Source organism: Lasiosphaeria miniovina (assembly GCF_030549165.1).
Source record: "Lasiosphaeria miniovina strain SMH2392-1A chromosome Unknown B0T26scaffold_7, whole genome shotgun sequence".
Taxonomy (NCBI): domain Eukaryota; kingdom Fungi; phylum Ascomycota; class Sordariomycetes; order Sordariales; family Lasiosphaeriaceae; genus Lasiosphaeria; species Lasiosphaeria miniovina.
Genome location: NW_026848226.1, coordinates 2,730,386 through 2,750,132, shown reverse-complemented (window position 1 = coordinate 2,750,132; position 19,747 = coordinate 2,730,386). Strand labels below are relative to the sequence as shown.

The 19,747-nt window shown below is 54.2% G+C and overlaps 1 protein-coding gene across 1 annotated transcript; it reads right to left on the bottom strand.

Moving 5' to 3' along the window:
• Positions 1 to 4,779: 4,779 nt before the first annotated feature.
• On the bottom strand, positions 4,780 to 5,616 carry B0T26DRAFT_467657 (uncharacterized protein). The gene is made up of 3 exons (XM_060435190.1): positions 5,329 to 5,616; positions 5,012 to 5,113; positions 4,780 to 4,931 (listed from the first exon to the last, which is right to left on the bottom strand). The coding sequence occupies exons 1-3, from the start codon at positions 5,471 to 5,473 to the stop codon at positions 4,855 to 4,857; spliced, it is 324 nt and encodes a 107-aa protein (XP_060291779.1). The 5' UTR covers positions 5,474 to 5,616; the 3' UTR covers positions 4,780 to 4,854.
• Positions 5,617 to 19,747: the final 14,131 nt, after the last annotated feature.

Below are 19,747 nucleotides of genomic sequence, written 5' to 3'. Positions count from 1 at the left end.
TTTCCTGGACCGAGACCGACAGGTCGCTGGAGCAAATACCTACCCGCGTCAAGAAGTTGCATGGCGGCCGTGGGAAGGAGTCGGCCTCCTTGTCTTATCTGCAATTGCACGGCCATCCGCAGCTTTTCCAGATCGCCAAGTCCGAGCATCACGGTTTCCGGGGAAGTAAGCTTGGTGAGAGTCCGTGGGTTTATGTTTCCGCGGCCCCATGCCCAAGCGGTCATGTCTTGGCTGAAGGATCGTATTTCAAGAGCTTCTCGCGGCTTGAACATTGCGCTTTCGAGAATCCCCCTTTCGATGCTCTATTTCAATTTGTTTCGCGTCTTCATTCTCCTGCTTTGTTTCGGCAAGGACGGCGACGGTAGCGGACCGCCGTCTGAGCGTGCAGTTGGCCCGACCCTTAGCGCGAAGCGGTATTCTTGAAGAGGATTTGAGATCCTCACTTGCCACGGACGTTGGCTTGTTGGCCAATCGAGGCAAGTGACGCTTGGTCGCCGAATGGTGAACAGGTTATTTGATAGCAAGCCTCTGTCAGAGAGAAGGAACAGCTGTCTCGCAGTAACCTGGAGAGTCTTGCCATCAAAGAGTTCCTGAACGTATGTGTGTTTGCGCTGCCAATGATGCATCTGATGATACGCCATGGCCGATGTTGGCATCCTTCTCCAACCTGGCTCGTGAAGGATCAGGAGCTGGCAATGCTTCGTCACGGGCCGTCTCTGGTCTTGTTGGTTTTCACTTTGGATCGTGCAGCTCGGATTCAAGTTATGTTCCCCGGCTCTGATATTGATCTCTCGAGATGATATCCCGAATGAAGGATCGACGTTTCTTCTGCTGTTCGTTGGTATTGTTGTCTAAGCCCAGACAGTTGCAGCATCAGACTGATCGAGCACCTGGTATCGTGAGGTTCTAGTACATACTCGAGAGGCAGGAAGCAACGGGGATAGTCTTTTTCGACTGTTCCGGAGATCCGCCTTCCATCTCTCATACTTCCTGAAGCGCTCAAAGTAGCACCGAGACGTACGAGACATACATCCAGAACTGTACATGGCGTAGACAAGTGCCGGGTGGCTCCTGCAATGCTGCATGGCCCGTTTACGGGGCATATGTTGTTGGAGACTATTAGCAGCCCTTGGCAGTCAGAAGTTGTTTACATGGCCAACCCTGTCACGGCGATATGCATAATGACTGCCAGATTCCGAAGTTTACCGATCGAATGTGATAAGAGGCAGGCCGCCTAATGTACGGATCTGTACATATCAATGTCATACAGCAAGCAGTGCGGAGTAACCGTGAAGGATTCATGGCGATAGCAGTCCGAGGGGCATCACCAACCACTCTTCATCTGCGTGTGTCCTGGTTGCTTCTGTGATGATGATGCCGCTGCTCCTGCTGCAGCGGTATCACCGTCCGTGACGAGACTGATTAGAAACGAGGTGCGGAATGATGGTGACATTGATGAGATTGAGACGCAGCGACCATCGTAGCGAAACAGAGCTCTTTGACGGCTTTTCCGCCTACCTGTCGGTAGGTGTGCTTCGCCAATACTGCAGAGTGTCGATATGGACATGACAAGTCCGTTCGCGGCGAACTGCTGCAGGGGAGGCGATGTTTTTCAGTATATTTCTCCTTGGCAGGTTGCACCGGCACCTAAACCTGCAACGCACAGCTTCGCCAAAGTCACCTGCTCCTGCACTATTCTCCGATAGGCTTGGTGGCAACGGAATAGGGTTATTTCTCTTTGAGAAGATGTTGAGAAAGGAAAGAGACGTTCCAAGCATGTAGGGACCCCCTTACTGGGAGAGTATTGGGGACGGGACGAGGGCGACTGCACTGCACAGAGCCGAGCAGTCGTGAGGGAGCTCGTCGAACCCCCCTTATGATCTCACGGCCCGTCCAAAAGCAGAAGGCGACAAGGGCTGCAGAGGTCCTTCAGTGGAACGAGGATGCGCGATATTGGCTGCCGAGGCCTTCCGGCAGCAAGGGCGACGAGGCGGTCGCGAAATACCAGATTGGGAAAAAGGCCCTCGGGAAAGGAAAGCCACAAGTTGCAACACAACTATAGAGAAGAGGGCAAACCGAAGTTCCTGATCTGCGAGGATTACCTGACTGCCAGTGTATGTACTGTACGGAGTAGTTCTAGGGCTTACGTAGCCCGCCCGTCCGCCCGCCCTTCTCCGGGGAACGGATCCGGAGGAGCGCCCAGTCACACCACATCTAAAAGTGGTCATATATTTATCGCCGCGTAGTTCGGTGCAAGTGTGATTCGCGATGCGCCTGGAAAGGGTCGAAGGGGGCTTGTTTCAATCCCCGTTCTCACTGGCTGGTTGGATCTTCGTTTGATTCCCCGAACGCAGGAAAGTTGTTGGGCCTTCCTTGGGACCGCACCGCCTTCCGGGCTGACCGCTTTATCGCCATGGAGGGGTAAAAAGAGAAGTGTGCGATAAGCCCGCGGACCACTCGCTCCTCCCACTATGTGTGTCCCACTATGTATGATTGTCACTACTCCGTGCTGCGTACGGATTCACCATCTCGGTTCTGGTGGGGTTAGGTGGGCATCGCATCTCTCGTCTCCATGTCCAAATCGAAACACGAATGCGGACCGCCTGATGATGAGAGCGACAGGCGTGATGTGATGGGCGAGAGCGCCAAATCCATACGCTTGGCCTGCCCTAGCCACGTCGGGCGAAGCCGAACACAACTGCTGGTCATCTCCGCCGCGGAATGCGCATCATAACGGGGTTTTTGTTGGCCGGTTCTTCGGTAGCCGGAATGGTTTATGCGTCCCTTCTCAGACATTTACCAGGTTCCAGTCTGCCGAGTCGACCTTTTGTTTCTTTGCTAGTCCCGTCTCTGCTGACTCTGGTTTTACTCAACGCAATGGCATTGCCGTCCAGCGACGATCTGTCGAGTCGCGACGCACGCCACCAGGCTCGAAGGCTCGTCCAACTCGGTTTTGCTCCAGGGCTGGCTGGCATCAAAGCCGCTAGGCCGAATATGAAGCTCGCCTACAAGCAAAGCTCGAGATCAAGTGTGGTGGGGGTGTTACGTACTCGGGCGAGTCCTGCCCGACAGGTGGGGGGGGAGGGGGAGGGCTAGGCCAAGATGAAGACGGCGAGATTGTGACTATCGTGAGATGCCACAGCGTCACCCTCAAGGATTTCCCGCAGCTGCTGTTGGGACCGTCCTGTCAAGTAAGTATTGCGCAATATGTGACTGCTGCGCGCAGCACTTCAATTTAATAAAGTCTGCCGGGAAAGGGCAATCTAGACGCTAGCCAAGCTAGTTGGAAGTCTACTACTTGTAGTGGAGCCGGGACGGTTCCTGCCTGTTTAACGCTTCACTGTGATAAACTTTCCCTGAAGAACTTTAGTTAGTACTAGGGAAGGCTCGCTTACAAAACTGTCGCTATTCGGAGTCTTTTCGCAGGGCAGGAGCATTGCAATCGCCAGGGTGTCGGTGATCAGCCATGCAGGAGCCCACTTCTTTGCCTCGACTGGGGAAAGGGGCATGCTGACGGGACCTGGGCAGTTGCTGCTGTATGTCAAGAGGTTGTTCAGGGCAGGTTCGGTATACGTAGTACGTAGCTGCCGTGATGGTGCAATCACGCGGTTTTCTGGGTTACATGAACCAGAAAACCCTAGACACTACTATAAGGCAATGGATTCTTGATGCGATGTGCTGAGTCTTCTTGTGTCACAGTTATTGTGATACCCTTCCGGATTATTGCTAACGCGCTTCTTTTGTCGCTCGCTTGTATCACCGGTCAGGGCCAAGAATGACCGCCCGGGGCCGGAACGGCCACTATAGATCATACTGAGCGTGCTATAATGCTGTCAACCCTAGCGTCTGCCCAGAGGGTTGGATTGGTGATTGCAACGGTGGAGGGCCTGTCACCACGGCGTTAGGGCGCTACACTGGCATCGCTTTAGGTGGTAACAAAAGCGATAAGATGGGCACCTATACTATGGAACACCTGACACTCTTGTGAGAGATATGCACCTCAGATAACTGTGATAGCAGTGCACCATGTCCCATAAATAGTAGAGGCCTTGGTCAAGAACTCAAGGTTCCTTCTCGCAGGCTCTACTTTTGCGCTCCAGCGAGGGCCAAGTGTAACTGTCGTCGTCACAACTGTCGTCGTCACAACTGTTGTTATTAGTGATAAAGATCTACAGCCACGGGGCTAGATGCGGCTTTGGATTCCGCTGTTTTCTTGGAAACGCCGGAGAAACACCGTGCCACTCGCAGGGCACCAAACCAGGGCCGGTTCCTCCCAGACTGTGCCGGCGGCCGGCGTTGATGAATAAACCACCGCCCAGGGTGTCCAAGACGGCGAGATTAAGCGCCCCCAAGCCTGCTCAGGTCGAAGCCGCACTATATACATCCTATCTGGTAGCTGGGGCTGTCCGAGGTGTGAATCAGACCCTTTGCATGGGAGGCGAGACCTCTTTCGATATGCCCTCCCCGCTCCCGGCTGTCTTCGTCATCCCATCCTTGGCACCGATTCTCGTCAGGGCCGGGGTAAGCGGAGGAAGAAAAAACAAATCCGGCCAAGTGTGCCTGTATCACATCGGGTGTGCTTATTCTGAAACCCGGCATCAGCACCCCAGTAATAACCTTGTCAACGCGCCGCGCCGTTTCCTCAACTCCGGGACGGCGGCGGGGGTCATTACTGTCGGGGACTGGGGTTGGATCTGGCGTTAGTGAAAGCTAGCCGCTTCTTGACAGGCCCGTCGCGAACGGAATCCTTCCGAGTCATCGCTTAAATGACAAGGCGGTAATGTTTCGGCGAGGGCGTCTCTTGATAGGACGGTTTACCGTCATTCGTATTCCGTACCGGCCTACACCGTAGATTTAAGGAAGGCGGCTTGCCGGGGCTGAGATTCGCGTGTCTCTCGAATGATAAGACGACAACCTGGAGAGTACAGGAGCTGTTCACTGTCAACGAGAACTCCAAACTTAGAATGGCTGTTTGCTGGAAGCTCGTCGATGTCCTTGCCAGAAAGCATACTTTCTAGGTATGTTTCGCTATGAGACTTTGATGTCAGCAGCGACCCCTGTAGATCACTTTCACGCATTTCATATCGCCTGAGCTTGGAGTGGTGATGTTCATCTGGGGTTGTCGATACAATACACGGTATTAGCAAGGGAGCCCTTCCTCGGACCCGGAAATATTGGCTGGGCCTGCCAAACAATTGACAAATGAGAAGTGGCGTGAGTGTTTGCCTGCCGGAGACTCAGCTGGCGGGAGCGGCGAGGCCAGTCCACTCACGGAAGAGAAACCACCGTGCGCCTGCGCGTCAGTTTCAGGAGGATATTAGCACCTACCCTTGGGCTGTCCAGGGCTATGGGCTAGCCGACTGCCGCCGTTGTGCCGGATCGACAAGCTTTTATTAGAATTGGTCCCAGGGCCACAGTTGCCAATGTCCTGGTTGAAGGCGGCCGGCAAATTTCGACAAGCGAGCGCCGCCATTGACGACGCGACTCTTGGCCTGCAGTTGCCCTTCAACCGCGGAAGTTATCAACGAATTTGAAGCGGAGAGCACAGCGACGCAGAATCAAGGCGCAGATTGGACAGTGGCGTTGTGGGTCAGGCTGTTCTGTACCTGCATACCCGTCAGCTTGCAGGCTGCTGGATGCAGGGTGGCCTGAAAGTTGTGACTGGATGAGCTGTGCTGTTAAAGAAAGCAAGAAGGGCCACCGCCAATCAAGCGCGTCGCGGGCAATTGGGTAAAGGCGCGACTGGAAGTCGAAATCTCGTTATGTAAAACTGATGCGATCTCTCAGCCCTAGAAGACAAGCGCAGGAGATAATCTCCAGGCTCTGCGGAGTGCTCCGACATCCGTAGCCGTGCTCCGAAAGTTTCGTTGTGATGTTGAGAGGAAAGATAGCTCGGGTGGGGGCCTGTGGGAATTTGGGGTCAGCTGTTGAATACAACCCGTACTCCACTTGTATCCGTACCTGACCTACAGCGCTCGGCAACTTACATTTACGTACTGTATGTATTTTGTATGTATCCGGAGCGCGGAGATTATATAAAACGTCAATATGATTGATTATAAATTTCCCTTGCGTATGAGGCAAGCTGCTTCCTTCAATTCGTTTCGAAGCCCATTGTGTTGGTGAATAAATTTCAATGGACACCTAATCTTGAAAATTGTTCACGTCAGGTGAGCGAAAACGCATCGCGGTATTTTGTTGCCCAGTCGATCGGGTGCGAACTGCTGGTCTGTGTGCAGTGTGCAGTCCGTGTACATACAGACACAAGGTGACATTACATATAGACCATGGCATCTGCACGTTTAGCTTAAAGCAAGACCGACCTCTTGTCAGATAGCCCAGAGAAGCAATCCGCAGTCAGTTTCCTCGTCAGCAAAAAACATACCTCAACAATTCTTGATCGACTACTGCGTCAAGCGGCGCAGTAACATTGGCGCCAGAGTGAATTCTGTAAAGGCCACGCGACGACACAAACTGAGATGCACTCACCCAAAATCCCGTATTGTCGATGATGGGGCGTAGTTGTCTGAAACACGAAGCAAGCCCATTTGGGCCGCATTGGGGTTGCGAAACGACGCTGCCATGTAGGCGGAGAATTGCAGGAGGGTGCGGGTGAGGCGCTGAATTGACTTTCGTGTGAGCTCAGACGCTGAGATGCAGACTCTCCGACAATAACGAGCAAATCATCTCAGTCGTCATCAAGAGCCGTGGGTGCGTCGATCCGTAAAAGGTGGGGTGTTTCGACCCCGTTTCAGATCAAGTGATGTAAGCCACGCCCTGCGATTGGCTGGCCGGCACGGCTGAATGTCGCCAGACCAGAACACTAGTTTTCTTCCACGTGCAGCCACGTTTTATCCCTGCAGGATCGTCGTTGTGGTGCCCGAGTGTACGCCCAGACGCAGCCGTTTTGATCATTGAGTTGGGACCAAGATGCATCTCGATTGTTCCCAACCGACTTTGTGCCACGCCTTCCTAAGAGCGCCGGGTCCCTTTACGAGATACCGTGACGTTGGATGGAGACAACTAGACAGATGGAAGTCGTCTCGAAACGTGCATTATCGGCAGAGAGACGCTGCTGGGGATTCTTGTTGCAGTTGGGGGCCAATAGCGCGAGCCCTTGAATGGAAGGTTGTTATTTGAAGAATTGGACCCTTGGCAAATGAATCTTTTTGTCGTACTGACGGACAATGTCCACCTGTCCACCTCCCAACACTCCTTCAGAGTGGAGTGAGGTGCCGTTTTTTGTTCCCATGATGAGTAAGTCTAGGTTTCGCTCTAGTTTGGGCCACAAATAGGCCGGCCTTAAGTGCGAGTGAGTAAGTGCATGTCCGCATTCCCTAGCCCGCAGTCTTTTACGTATACAGCATGCAAGTTCCCCGCACGGATTGACAGATATCAGCGCTGTCACATCTTCAGATAGAAGGAGAGAGAAAGAGGCGGGAGATTGCGTGACTGCTCGGCCGCTCTTACAAACTCTGCGATGCACGACACCCTCGCGGCTGCAAGTGATGCACCAAGGAACGCCTGCACGAGGAGGTCTTACTTTCGTCGACGATGAACCTAACCTTAGTACGATACAACCAGACTCTAGACTCCAAACCCCGACTTGATCGGCCTGTGCGGCGGTGTAGTCGGTTCCGCAGTGCAGCAGTTCTCCACCGGCGAGCCGTCTTCTTGTTCGCATGATGCTGAGGTATGCTCGTGGCTGGCCAGGTGGTGCTGCTCTGTTCGTCACGAACTATGTGGAGTTGGAGGCAATGGAGACGGCTGCGAAGGGGGGCCTCGAAGCAAGGAAGCGCAAACAATCCAGCTCTGGTGCGTCAGTGCTCTGCAGGACCTGGGCTCTGCTCATGCAGTCTGACGAACTGCTGGCCCGAGATGCGACGAACTGCAGCAAGATGACTGCAAGATGTTGCCTCTGGCTCGCCCATGTTGGTCGATATGCAAACCAGAAAAAACTGTCTTGTCAGGACGTTGCAGCGGTGGCTTGATCTGGCCTTTTTTAGGGAACCTCGTGCTTCATGCTGCAGTCAAGGCGGTCTGGGGTTGCGGAGTCGTGTTGGGAAATAGCAACAGAGTTGTCTAGATGTTGACGAGAACCAAACTCGAGCCGCACAAGGTTCGCTGCCACTGGGCAAAACCTCTTGCGAGCGCGAGTGGTTTCGAAATGTGGGGGAGGGGCAGGCAGCGCGGTCGGACGGAGCCACAACGGGGGGTGAGCCAGCCACAGCTTCGGTAGTTATCAAATCCACGGGGAGGCACCCTCACTCTTCACACTGCGCAATGAGAAATGCTGCAGTCATTTGGCAAATCAGCAGCAGGACGCAGTCTGCCACCGGGGAAGCAGGCATAGGTATTTGAAGATAGGCCATGAATCGGCAGAACTTGAGGGGTTTTCTTTAGTCTTTACTTCTTTTCCTTGCCTCTTGCCACGCAACCTGCGTGGCTGCTGCTTGCCAGCTCCAGTGAGATGATGGCCTGCTCCTGCCGCCTGCAAAGCCACCCGCACGGGCCTCAGGACCCTTCAGTTTGCGGGGGAGCTGGGTGCAACTTGCGGTCGGAGTTGCAGTGCGGGAGACATTGCTTTTTCCGCTCTCGCTAAGGTTGACGTCGACTCGGCTGCAGCAATCTCCCGTCGCCATCTTAGGATCGGCCCAGCTAAGAAACCCTGGCGTCCAAAGGCCAGGCCTGGTGTTTAAATCGACCCTAATAAACCTTGCCAGTCGTCCATTTTCCAACGTTTTCAATGCCCCGCCAGCCGATTGGTGAATTTTCATTTCGTCCCTTCTTGAGTTTCCGTCTATGCGGCAAGGACCGAGCAAAATGCATCGGAGTCGTTTCTTTCCAGCCTTGCCCCTCCTCCTTTTATCTTGGCCCTGTCGCGCTATCACACCTTACACCGCTAGATTTTATTGAACAGATTAAGGGTAAGAATTCGGGATACCTTAGGCTGGTCTGAAGAGGTAGATGGGTAAGAAGCAGAGCACCGTCAACTATCTTACCTCCTTAAGTAAGGTACCTACCATACGGGCTGAACGTTCCAGCTGCCTGGAGATCTATGTTGGGATTTCAGTTCCCGATATAGCAAATTCGGCATGTCTGTTAAGGACTGGGAGTATAGAGAGTCCCCGTGCGAGGACATCTCCTGCGTCTCCCGGTCGTGGCAGTTGAACTTGGTAAGAGATTATGAATCGACCGGTTTGCGGACAAAAGGGCTGGCACTATGTCCAGCATCCAGGCCACTGGTGCTCGGTCGAGATGGATGGCAAGCGCGATGGCAGGTGCCAGGCGCAAGCCATGCTATGCCCTGAGCTCCACGCTGTTCCATGCAACCACTTTACCTTTGCTACCCCACTCCATTCAAGACGTTGACCCGACCATCTTTTTCCGCACAGGAGGAGCACGAGGGGTAGGTAGGCGGAGCCGTGTCATCATGGATGCTCACGACGACCCCAGTACCGCTTCTGGCACTTGTGTCTTCCCAATCAGGGAATGGGGCAGTCGCGCAAGCCATGCAGTCGTTCAAAGGTTCTGAAGCACGACAGAGACCCCTGCATTGACGCTGCCGCGCTGGCTCGCTATTTTCCGGTGCCTTGCTCGGCAGAAGTGGACTGGCCGTAGGCTGCAAGCACGTTGAAGAACTAAGGTATGGAAGGCAATAGTGGCCTGTCTCACCCCGAGTCGTGGAGACGTGACGCAGGTGCTTTCGGCGGCCCGTTGAGGAAGTCGCCATCATCCGATGCCAGCTCACCGGTCGCGGCCCCGCTTGGTCTAGAACTGGATTGCAGTATCCGCAGGTTGCTAGTCAGTTCGCTATCGCTATCTCGACGGAGCGGGTTTCCACTACTCAGGATTTCTATGCCGTCCATATCTCTCCACTACTGTACGTAGTAGCTAGGTAAGGTATGAATCGTCCATCGACCGACCTGGTCCGTCTCCCGGCGGCGGCCGTCCGCCTACAGAGTACGGGGCCAGAAATCCACGCCTATCCATGTCGTCTAGGAAGCCCCGTCCTCAGGGACCCTGTCCACCCCGCCGTCGTTCAAGACGGCACGGCATCTTGTCGAGCGAGAGTGCTCTGATTGGCCGGCCCAACTGGGCAGCCTATCGGCGGCCACGGCAGCACACCACCATCTTTTGCGCACAGACACTTGCCATCCGGATCACGTCCATGCTTGATATCTCTGCGACGGCAGGCTTCTTTTACCCAGACGCGGATCACCACTGATCATGGAAACACGGAAGCCGCGCCTGCGTAGACACTGGAGACTGCGCCGGTAAAGCGCAGAAGCTGGGAACCCGGCAAAAGGACGACACAAACGACCCAACCCAACTTAGGTTGTCTTATTTTGCCGCCTAGGCGCCGCCAGCCGCAGCGCTCGCTCGCTCGCTCGCTCCCGTTGCCGCGCTCAACGGCTTCTGTCGTGCGAGTTTGGGGCGTGGGCATGATGCGTCCTCGGCCCGGCGCGGCCACCATGTCATGGCAAGGTGCAAGCAATCCCAGCACACCGACAAACAACTAGTCTGGCCGCCGGCGAGTTCGAATCGACGTGCGGAGTCACCGCAGCTTGCAAAAGCGTCGGGGTGAAAAATTTTTGCAGGGAGAAAAGGGAAAAAAGAGGGCAAGAAACATACTAAAACTGCAGGATTTGATAGCTGGTCACACTACGAGCCGTGTCTACATCGGTTTTTTCCCCACACGAACCTCACCAACCCCTTCCAGGCCCGCGACGATGCCGAAATAGAACGATTTCAGGACGAGGTGGTGGTGATAGGAGCGTGCTCTTGCCTACTAAGTACGGGATACGCTGCACACTGCCCGCTCGGCCTGTTAAGGCAACTACGGGCTGAAATACTGCACTGTGTGTACTGTAAGTACGAAGTACCCACCTACCCCACACTCTGATTCCGTGCTCGAAATTGCCACACCTCCAGGTTCGTTCAATCCAATGGATCCAATGGATTTGCAAACTTGCAGCAGCTCTGCGAGCCGTAAGGTATTGGATTGACCGACTACACTCTGTGGGCTGCTTGGGCAGATAGAGAACGCCCAACGTGCTCTACATGCTCTAATCAGTCCATGCGTTCCATTCTCTGCCGTCTCAACATCATGTGCGCCCTCTCGTAGCCAATGCGCCAGCGCCAGCGCCAGCCTGCGGTGGATGGACCTTCCCTCGCCAGCCGTGGCCATCGGAACAGAAGCGACACGATGTCACGACGGCTTCACCTCTCCCCGCTCAGGGTCAATGAGCCAGGCATGAACTCGCCGCCATCGACACGGCGGTGAGCGGGGAACGTGGCTGGCTGGACCCTTTCTCTTTGCACTTCCCGTTCCCACGCCCCGATACTACGACTACCGTAGATAGGTTGCGAAAGAGGTTGCGACAAGCTCGAGAATCAATCCCTTCTTGGCGCGCTCGAGCCAACTCCTCATTGATCGCAACCTTCTCCAGATGAAGGGATGCCACGGTCCTCTCTTCTCCAGAGCCAGCTAGCCCGGCAGTCGAGCCGTCCCGCACCCGCTGTGCTGTCTCCTGGCTCCTGCTTTTGTGAGCTCTAACAGAGCAAACGGAAATCTCTCCCTTACCCCAGACTTCATGCAGTTCCTATTTCGGCCAGCCGTCGTTGCGTTTCTGCCCTTCCCCGCAAAAACACCACACTTCCCGTCGTCGCGGCGCACATGCCTGAGTTGCACGAGGGAACCTATTCAAACTCTTTTGACGCTCGGCGGTGCGACATGGAGAAAAACGCCACAATGGCATTGGAAGAACCGGTCGTCTGAAGTTTCTGGTCGTGCAGCACACCACGCCTCCGTCAAATCGCCATCGATAGACGGACGGGACGTTTCTTGTCACGAGCTGCCTCCGTCCCCCCTTCCCCCCGCTTGTAGAGGCGCGGTGACTACTTGCGAACCAAGGTATCCGGACGGTCCACGAGGTATGGTAGTTACAGTAGCCAGCTTCTGACCTCCGTGTGCTCCTTCAGCTGCCCTGCGCACAACATAGACGCATGCAATAATCGTACCGTCGGTATGCACAAGCGCGGGAAGTGAAATGAAAAGGTAAGAGAACCAGCCCGTCCGCAAATTGGGTTCGAGTGTGGGGTTCTAGGCCGGGCGCTGAGGCTATAATAGGGGCTTGCTAAAAACAATGGGATGCTAAAAACAATGGGATGCTTGCCAACCACGGCACATGGGTCTAGGTTGCTTTATTTTACCGTCCCAAGGGCTCGAGGAATCTGGGGAATCCTGGCCTGGGTAAATGAAGCTCGATTCCTCCTCAGCAAGAACCGTTCTTGATACAACATGGTCAGGTCATGACGATTGCAGTTGATGCTCTACCGAGCCAATGGGACCGACTATCGCATCCCATTCACCGTGACAGTCGCAGCGAGCCAAAGGGGCGGGCATAAACAAGTCGAGCCTGGTGCTGTCGGTACTGATTACATATCACGGCCTGCTGCCGTAAGGAAGGAGCTGCAGCCAATTAACGATTAGCACTTGGCCAGACTCTAACCAAACGTTGTTCTCTGCAACAAATGCCGGAGACAATGACGTTTCACGGAACTACCCAAGCCAGCCTTGATTGCCTGGATTGGGTGTCAAGCCCTTATCGAGCCGTCTAATTGTTTACTACGGATACTCGTCTCGTGCAGAAGGCAAGACGGGCCATGGAGATTCCGGTTCTAGACAATAGACGCGACTAGTGTGTCTCGGACGACGCCCTTGCTAGCTAATTTATTCGGCTTAGCGTCTAGACCGATTCAAGAGGGTCTAAGCTTTTACTCAGTGTAACCAACGAACCCACTTCCGTTTTCGTAGGCCCCATCGATCGGTTTGCCCCTAGCCGAGCCGGCCGAGCGAGCGAGCTGACTTTTGCTGGGGGGGCGTTTTCTTTGCTTTTTTTTTGTCTTGTCGAGAGATCGGCGTTGGCAGCAGCACAGGCCAAGCCAAGGCCAGATCTAGGGAAGGTAAAAAAGCAAAACACGATCAACTCTCCTCACTGGTGATCGCTCGGTGGAACACGCAGCTAGCCTGCCCCAGCAAATGATCAGCCACCCAGCGGGTTCAAATTCAGAGAAGCAAACAATCGGAATAGATACCCCCCAAATTGCGGATAGCGCCGCCAACAGCATGACAACAAACGGTGGCAAGCCCCAGAACGTCAACCTTTGGTACACTAGTTCTTACTAGTGAAAAAAAGGATACCGGCTTCAATGCAAAGGCAAAAGGTAAAGCAAAGCAAAGCAAAGCAAAGCAAAGTAAAGCGGGTAACAGCAGACGGACGGGCCAGGCCTGGGAGCAGGCCGAATTGGGGGGCCGCCGCCACGGCCGGGAACTCCTGTTCGTTAAACACAAACGACATTTTTCCGGGCGCGCTGTCTCCCATTTCCTATCCCCACATCCCCAGTTTTTATTTCTCTACACAGTAGACGTCGCGCTTATTACTCGATGTCCGTACTCCCTACTCCATACTAGGTAATAAGAACCAAAAGTCTTGGTAGTCGGAGGTGAAGTTCAGAAACTGACCTGACCTGACCTAATCTGACTTACTGACTGACTTGGACTTTGAGCGGGGCCAACTAGCCTCGAACAGGACAAAAGCAGCAAGATAGCCTGATAGAGAAACCCAAGGATGGGCCATATGCGAGACGAGATGCGGATGCGGAGTCTTTTTTTGGCTTATCCATTGATGACTGACTACGTACGCCCTGTCCCTTTTTGAACTCTTGTCTGTTTTCTTTTGTTGATTGCAGATCAAGGGTTGCTTGCTTGACAAGGTCACCACCCTTCCTTTGCCCTGACTAACAAGCATTGCATGGTAAGTTAACCTTAGGTTCCCTGCCGTGGGGCGTGCGCGGTGTTGACAGCATTTTGACATGATCGGAGTAAGGGTATCCTCTTTTTTCTTTTCTCTCACTCTCTCTCTATGCTAGGGTAGGTAGTGTATGGATTAGTCTTTTTGGCTATTGATGGAGCTGTGTGTGTTTTCTTTTCCCGTCCGCCCCACCTCTCCGCCTTCGTCACCGTCACCGTCACCATCATCACACCGTTAGCTGTCCATCGTCTCGCACCGGCAGGCAACCTGCAAACTGCACGAGCCGGTTCGCCTCCAGCATTCCCTCCCCCGCGCCCCACCACCTGTATACACTTTATCAAGTTAAAGTAACCCTGCGCTGCCAAGATGTTGGAGCCAGCAGAAACAAAAGAATTGTTCCATTTTCGGGAGAGGGTGAGGGGACAGATGCGCGCCATGTGCGGAAAAGGTCCGGGCAATAGGAGAACGGAAAAAAAGGGGGGAATCAGGAACAAACAAAAAGGGGAGAGAAAATGAATGGCTGCAAGGTGACCGAAAAAGCCGTTGCCAACGTCGAAATGATGAAGAGACGAAAGGAAATATAGCCTTTATCGCTCGCCATCACCGGCGAGCCGGCCTCATCGGCCATAATATCTGAGGCTAATATGAGCCAGCAACGCCGTCCCCCCCCTTTTTCTTTTAATTCCCTTTACGAAATGTGTATGTGTGTGTGTGTGTTGTCTGGGGAAGTCTAAAAAACGGGGTCTATATGAAATACAATAATATCGTAGGTGCTAAGTAGGAGTTATCTCCCACGGCAAATCCCATTATATCCTCCCCTATAAACCCTCCCCCCCGGCCAGACGGGATATAAGCGTAAGGTATGTGGGCGATCGGTATTTTGCTATTATATGGAATACACACTTTTTTTTTATCTACGATGTGTGTGTTTTGATGAAACAAGAAAGATGGATGGGACGGGCTGTGCACCCGCCCCCATTTTATCCCCCCCTCCTCCCGCCGGCGCCGGGAAACGAAACGCAAGGGGGGATGAAATGGTGGGGTGAAGTCCAGCCCACATGAAGGCATTTCCATATGGGAGAGAGTAATAGTAGAAAGAAATGGCAACGAAGACAAGGAGAAATTTCCTGGGAAGGAAAATACCCCCCAGGCCCTCGTAATTAATTGCCCTTTTGGCAAGACCCGGATCACAACCGGTGCGTGCCTCACACACGCATACCTTTGCACACCACCACTCTTCTCGATTCTGTTTGTGGGTTTGTCACCTGTTTTCCCCCTTCTCATACCCTGTCCCGCTCCACCACTCACTACTCTGCGGCCGAGTAATAAACATATAAGTCAAACACATCTACGTATTTGCTAGAGACGAGATCCCCCCCAATACCCGCGCCCGCCGAAAGGAAGACCGCAAAAACGCCTAATTTGTTATTTTGTCCTCCCGGGCAATGTCATTTTTGTTGGAGGGAGAGGGCGGGTGCCCGCAGAGGACCAACGCCAATTCTTTCGTTGGTGCGCGCGAAGTGGCATTCAACGGCTTTTAATTATTCTTCGGTTTTTTTCTTTTCTAAGAAGCCCCCCCCCCCCCCCCCTTTTTCTGTCACAAACCGACCTCCCAAAAAAAGAAACGAAGCATCGCAGTATCACAGCACATCACATCACACAGGAGAAACAGAGATCTCGCCCTGCTGCTTGCCCGCCTGTGCAGTGTGATAGACCAGGTGTGGGTCTGTCTTTCGTTCGAGCTTGGGTCGGTTTTAGGTGCACTTGGTTCACGTAACACAAGAAGACTGCGTATAACTCGTAACGAGGTTCCTCTTTTGGGCCCCCCGGTAGGCCAAACTCTTGCATCTTTTCTTTTTTCTTTCCCGGACAAGGGGCTGTGGCAAGAAAAAAACCTATGATAAGAGAGATTATTCCGACGGAGAGAAAGGCGTTCGTCTCCTCTCCTACTATCAGCGCAGGGCCGCACACGGGTGTACGAATTATGGCGTACCTATCCGTACCGACTGGGTCGACATAATCATACACGTATGTACGATATTAGGATGTTCCCCATTATGAATGAGCGTGGACGTTGATCTGTAAGAATTATTTTACAGAATACCATCCCTTGCAGTTTCCTTCAGTCCCACTCGTCTTGCATCTGATCTCATCCTGCGGCTAGCTTGTTTTGTCTTGCCCTAGGAAATACCCCAACGGCTGCATGTAACCGCCGTGTAATTTTTGTATATATTCATTGCTAGTACGGAATACACCACGGCCTTGGAATTTGGATACCTCACCTCCAAGGTAGTAGTTAACTGGGAGGGAGGTTCGTGCCGCGCCCATCGAAATGGAGCTGCGGGAGCCCCATGAGAAAGGCAAAAGGGGAGGCTGGTGTAACAGCACTCGAGACCGGGAATGGGCCTGTCGGCAGTGGAAGAAAGAGTTGCCGTGCTAATAACGATTCAATATATCTGGGGCCTAATCTTTTCCCCTGCGCCCAGCCGAATCGCGCGCGACAGCATCGGAGAGAAAACAAAAAGAAATACGGTCTCACAACCTAATAAGCCAATGTGTGTGCGCGCGCGCGCCTGTTGTGCCCATCCCGTCGACTTTTGACATATGCACATTCTGAGCAGGGAGGGGGGGAAAAGGACAGACGAAAAAGCATCAGTTTTCCTTTTCCAACCCCTCCTCCCCGAGAGGAAAAGAAATACATCCTTCTTCTCCTCGTCCGCTACAGCGACTCTCAAATGTTCATTTGCGGCTTGGCGGACAGGGGGCAAGCTTTGGTCGTACCACTCAGGTACCTCACTTCCACTCCTTTCGCGGGGAACGCTCAACCTTGCAGGTGCAGTCTGCAAGGCCGTGGGCCCCACCTTTCCAGGGCCCCCGGCCAAAAGTACCCTCAAGTACCTTTGGGAGCCTGCCGGGTTCCGTTGCTGTGCCGTTCCCCAGCTTTCTTTTCGCACTCCTGCGCTTTTGCGGGCGCTCTGCTGGAAGTTCAGGGTCCGCCCGCCTGGAGAAAGGGTACGCCAGTCCCCGGGCGAGGTACTTGCGGCACATTGGTACAAAAAGAAGCTGGTGTGGGGCGACAGGGCAAGTGCCAGAAATGCCCGTGCCGCTAGCGCTGCAACGAATGGGATGCGAGTACCAAACTTCGAAGGACTCCACCCGACTGGCCGCAGAACAGAGAACAAGAGCTCCCCCCCCCAGGCTGCGCCAAGTCTCCAATGGGCAGCGGAGGTGAGCCGTGTGTAGGTGGTCCTGCTGCTGTCTCTTGCTCCTTCCCGCCTGCCGCAGTGCGCGTTGCTGCTGCTGATGTTGCTGCTGCTTCCTGCCAAAGGAAAGGGCGACAGAGTGAGAGAGACACAGAAGCTTCTGTTCCGGCAGCCACTGGTCGGTCGCAGCTACTGGCTGCACTGCGCTGCGGATAGTCACTTGTCACTGGTCAATTGGGGTCTTGCGGAAGGGTCCCGTCCCCTCACTTTCCATGTCGTCTCCTCTGGTGGTCTCTTGTTTGTCTCTTTCTGGCCATCTCCAATTCTCAGACACGCAACTATTGCCTCGAGTACCTTAGTTGACCTCGATACGGGCGGTGGCCAGGCCAGGCCGCCCGTCGTCCCGTCTCTCTCTGCCCAATTCATCCGTATACATTCAAGCCCAATTCCCGGAGTGGAGGGGCAGAAAAGGGCTCGATTCCCGCTCTAGTCTGGCTCGCTCGCTCGCTACAGGAAGGGCAAAGTGCCCTGCGATGCAAAATGTCCAGCACTTACTCGGCCATTTGGCGCTAGCAGGGACGAGGGGTGAAGGCGAGTTTGAGAGAGAGCAAGCAGAGGCAGAGAGAAAGAGGGAGATGGACAGGGACGGAGTAAGACCCGGAGGGAGTGTACATACAGAATTACACGGAACTGACTAATGCAAGAAGTAGAGTCCCAAGGTAGGCAAGGTATGTACAGTACATACTGCGTACCGAACGACAACTCCCCTCTGGTGCAGCCCGTATTGAACATACAATACAATGGACAGGAATAGGCAAATCCGGCGTCTTGCCAGGCCACATGCTTCCTCCCCGTCGGTTCTGCTGGTGGTAGTGCTGCTTAAGGTAGTCCTGGACTCCTGTTGACTTAATAGGCAATTTCTTTGGTTTCGGGCACTTTTCCTATTCCCCATTGGGGCGCGGGTGGCGGCGGTGACTTGCCTCTTTGAGGAAAGCGCAAGGGAAAAAAGCAAGAGCTAGGGTTTGGGGCTAGGGGATTCCCACCACCCAGATAGACAACTAGAACCAGAAGCAGAGCGCCGCCGGAGCCAGCCCAGGCTTGGTTGTTCCTGCTGAATTGCATTTGGCAGGAACCGAGGAGGAGACAAATCGATGGGCCGGGGCTAGCGAAGCTGGCAGCCCGCTACCCCTACCCTGGGCTGGATGGGATGGGCTTGTTCTGGTTCTGGCTACCATTCCGTCCTCTCGTCATGTCATCGTGGCCAGCGGACCACGGCCCACTCTCCACTGGCAGCTTCGGCAAGGTTAGGTAGGGAGCTCAAGGCTGTGGCACCTCGATCGCGTCGTCGCTGGCCCCATCCCCGTCCCCGTCCGTCCCTACAGTTCGTTCACACCCTGGCCAACCTAGATAGCTTAGGTTGTTACCTACCCCTACACTGCCTACCCTACGCACGCTATCTATCGTACTCGGAGACCACCCAGCAGCACGCAGCACAAGCACAGGACAGCCAGTCTAGGTATCTATCGCACCCTCCCTCATCCTCACCCTCACCCTCGCCCTGACCTTCCCTACCTTACCTTACATAGGTACACTACGCAGTACATATCACCATGCTGCGGACTTCCCGGGCCATTTGAGCTTCTCTTTCTTGCCCTCTGCCGATCCTCCACTGCTGCTTCCCCGTTGTTGACAGCCCGGCCCTAGCAAAATCTCAATCCCACTCTCATTCTTCCTTCCCTTCTCTGGGTACACACGCACCCTCCCTCGGCTTTCATCTGTACTGTATGCGTATACACAGTATTCGGCCGCATCACATCTGGACTTCCAGGACTAGGTAACTTAACTTAGTTACTCTAGAAACGCTCTGCTGCAGCAACAAACGTGCACCGTGGAGCCTCTGCCGTCAACCGTTCACCTCAACCGTCAACCGCCCACCCGCCCACCAACGCTACGTCCTGTCAGTCACGGCTCCATCCTGACAAAACATACAGATACCTATCTAGGAAGTAGACGCAACGCCATAGCTGCCAAGCAAAGGGGGAGGAATATCGAAGCCGTCTCCTGCGCGTATGCTTGGGCGTTTTCCCTTGCGACGAGATAGCTCATCAGTCACATTTTGGGCCGTCCGACTTACTCAGGGATTTTTTATGGCAACATCGAGTCGAGGAGCTATTCCCTTTCAGTTTCGACGAGGACACCCATCTGCGTCCGTCTTGGACCGAAGGAGATCGCCGCGTCCACAGGGGCCCGACCAGCCCGCCTTGATCTCATCATCGGCTTCTGTAGCAGTATAGTATCGGGGGGGGGGGCCTACCTACCTTACCTTAGTCCTGCGTAGTTGCAGCAGCAGCAGCAGTAGTAGCGGCAGCAGCGCTCGAGCATCCCACTCCACCAGAGACGCACCCCAACCCAGACCTGCACGCCAGGGCAACGAGGGACAGACAGGCCAGGCCAAGTCAGCGAGACAAAAAAAAAAAAAGAAACTCGAGGTTGCAGCACTGTTCCTGGGATACACGCACCCGCAGCAACCTCAGGTGTGCGCCCAGGCACTTTGTGCCGTCTTGTCGTTGAACCCCATCCATCACCACCCTCTCTCTCTCTGTACGGAGTACCTACCCTCCACCTCCACCACACACATCCCCCCCTCTCTCCCCACACCCGGCCACTGGCCTCTGAGAGGGCAGCCGACCCCCGAGGTATAGAGTCCCTGATCATATAGCCTCATCC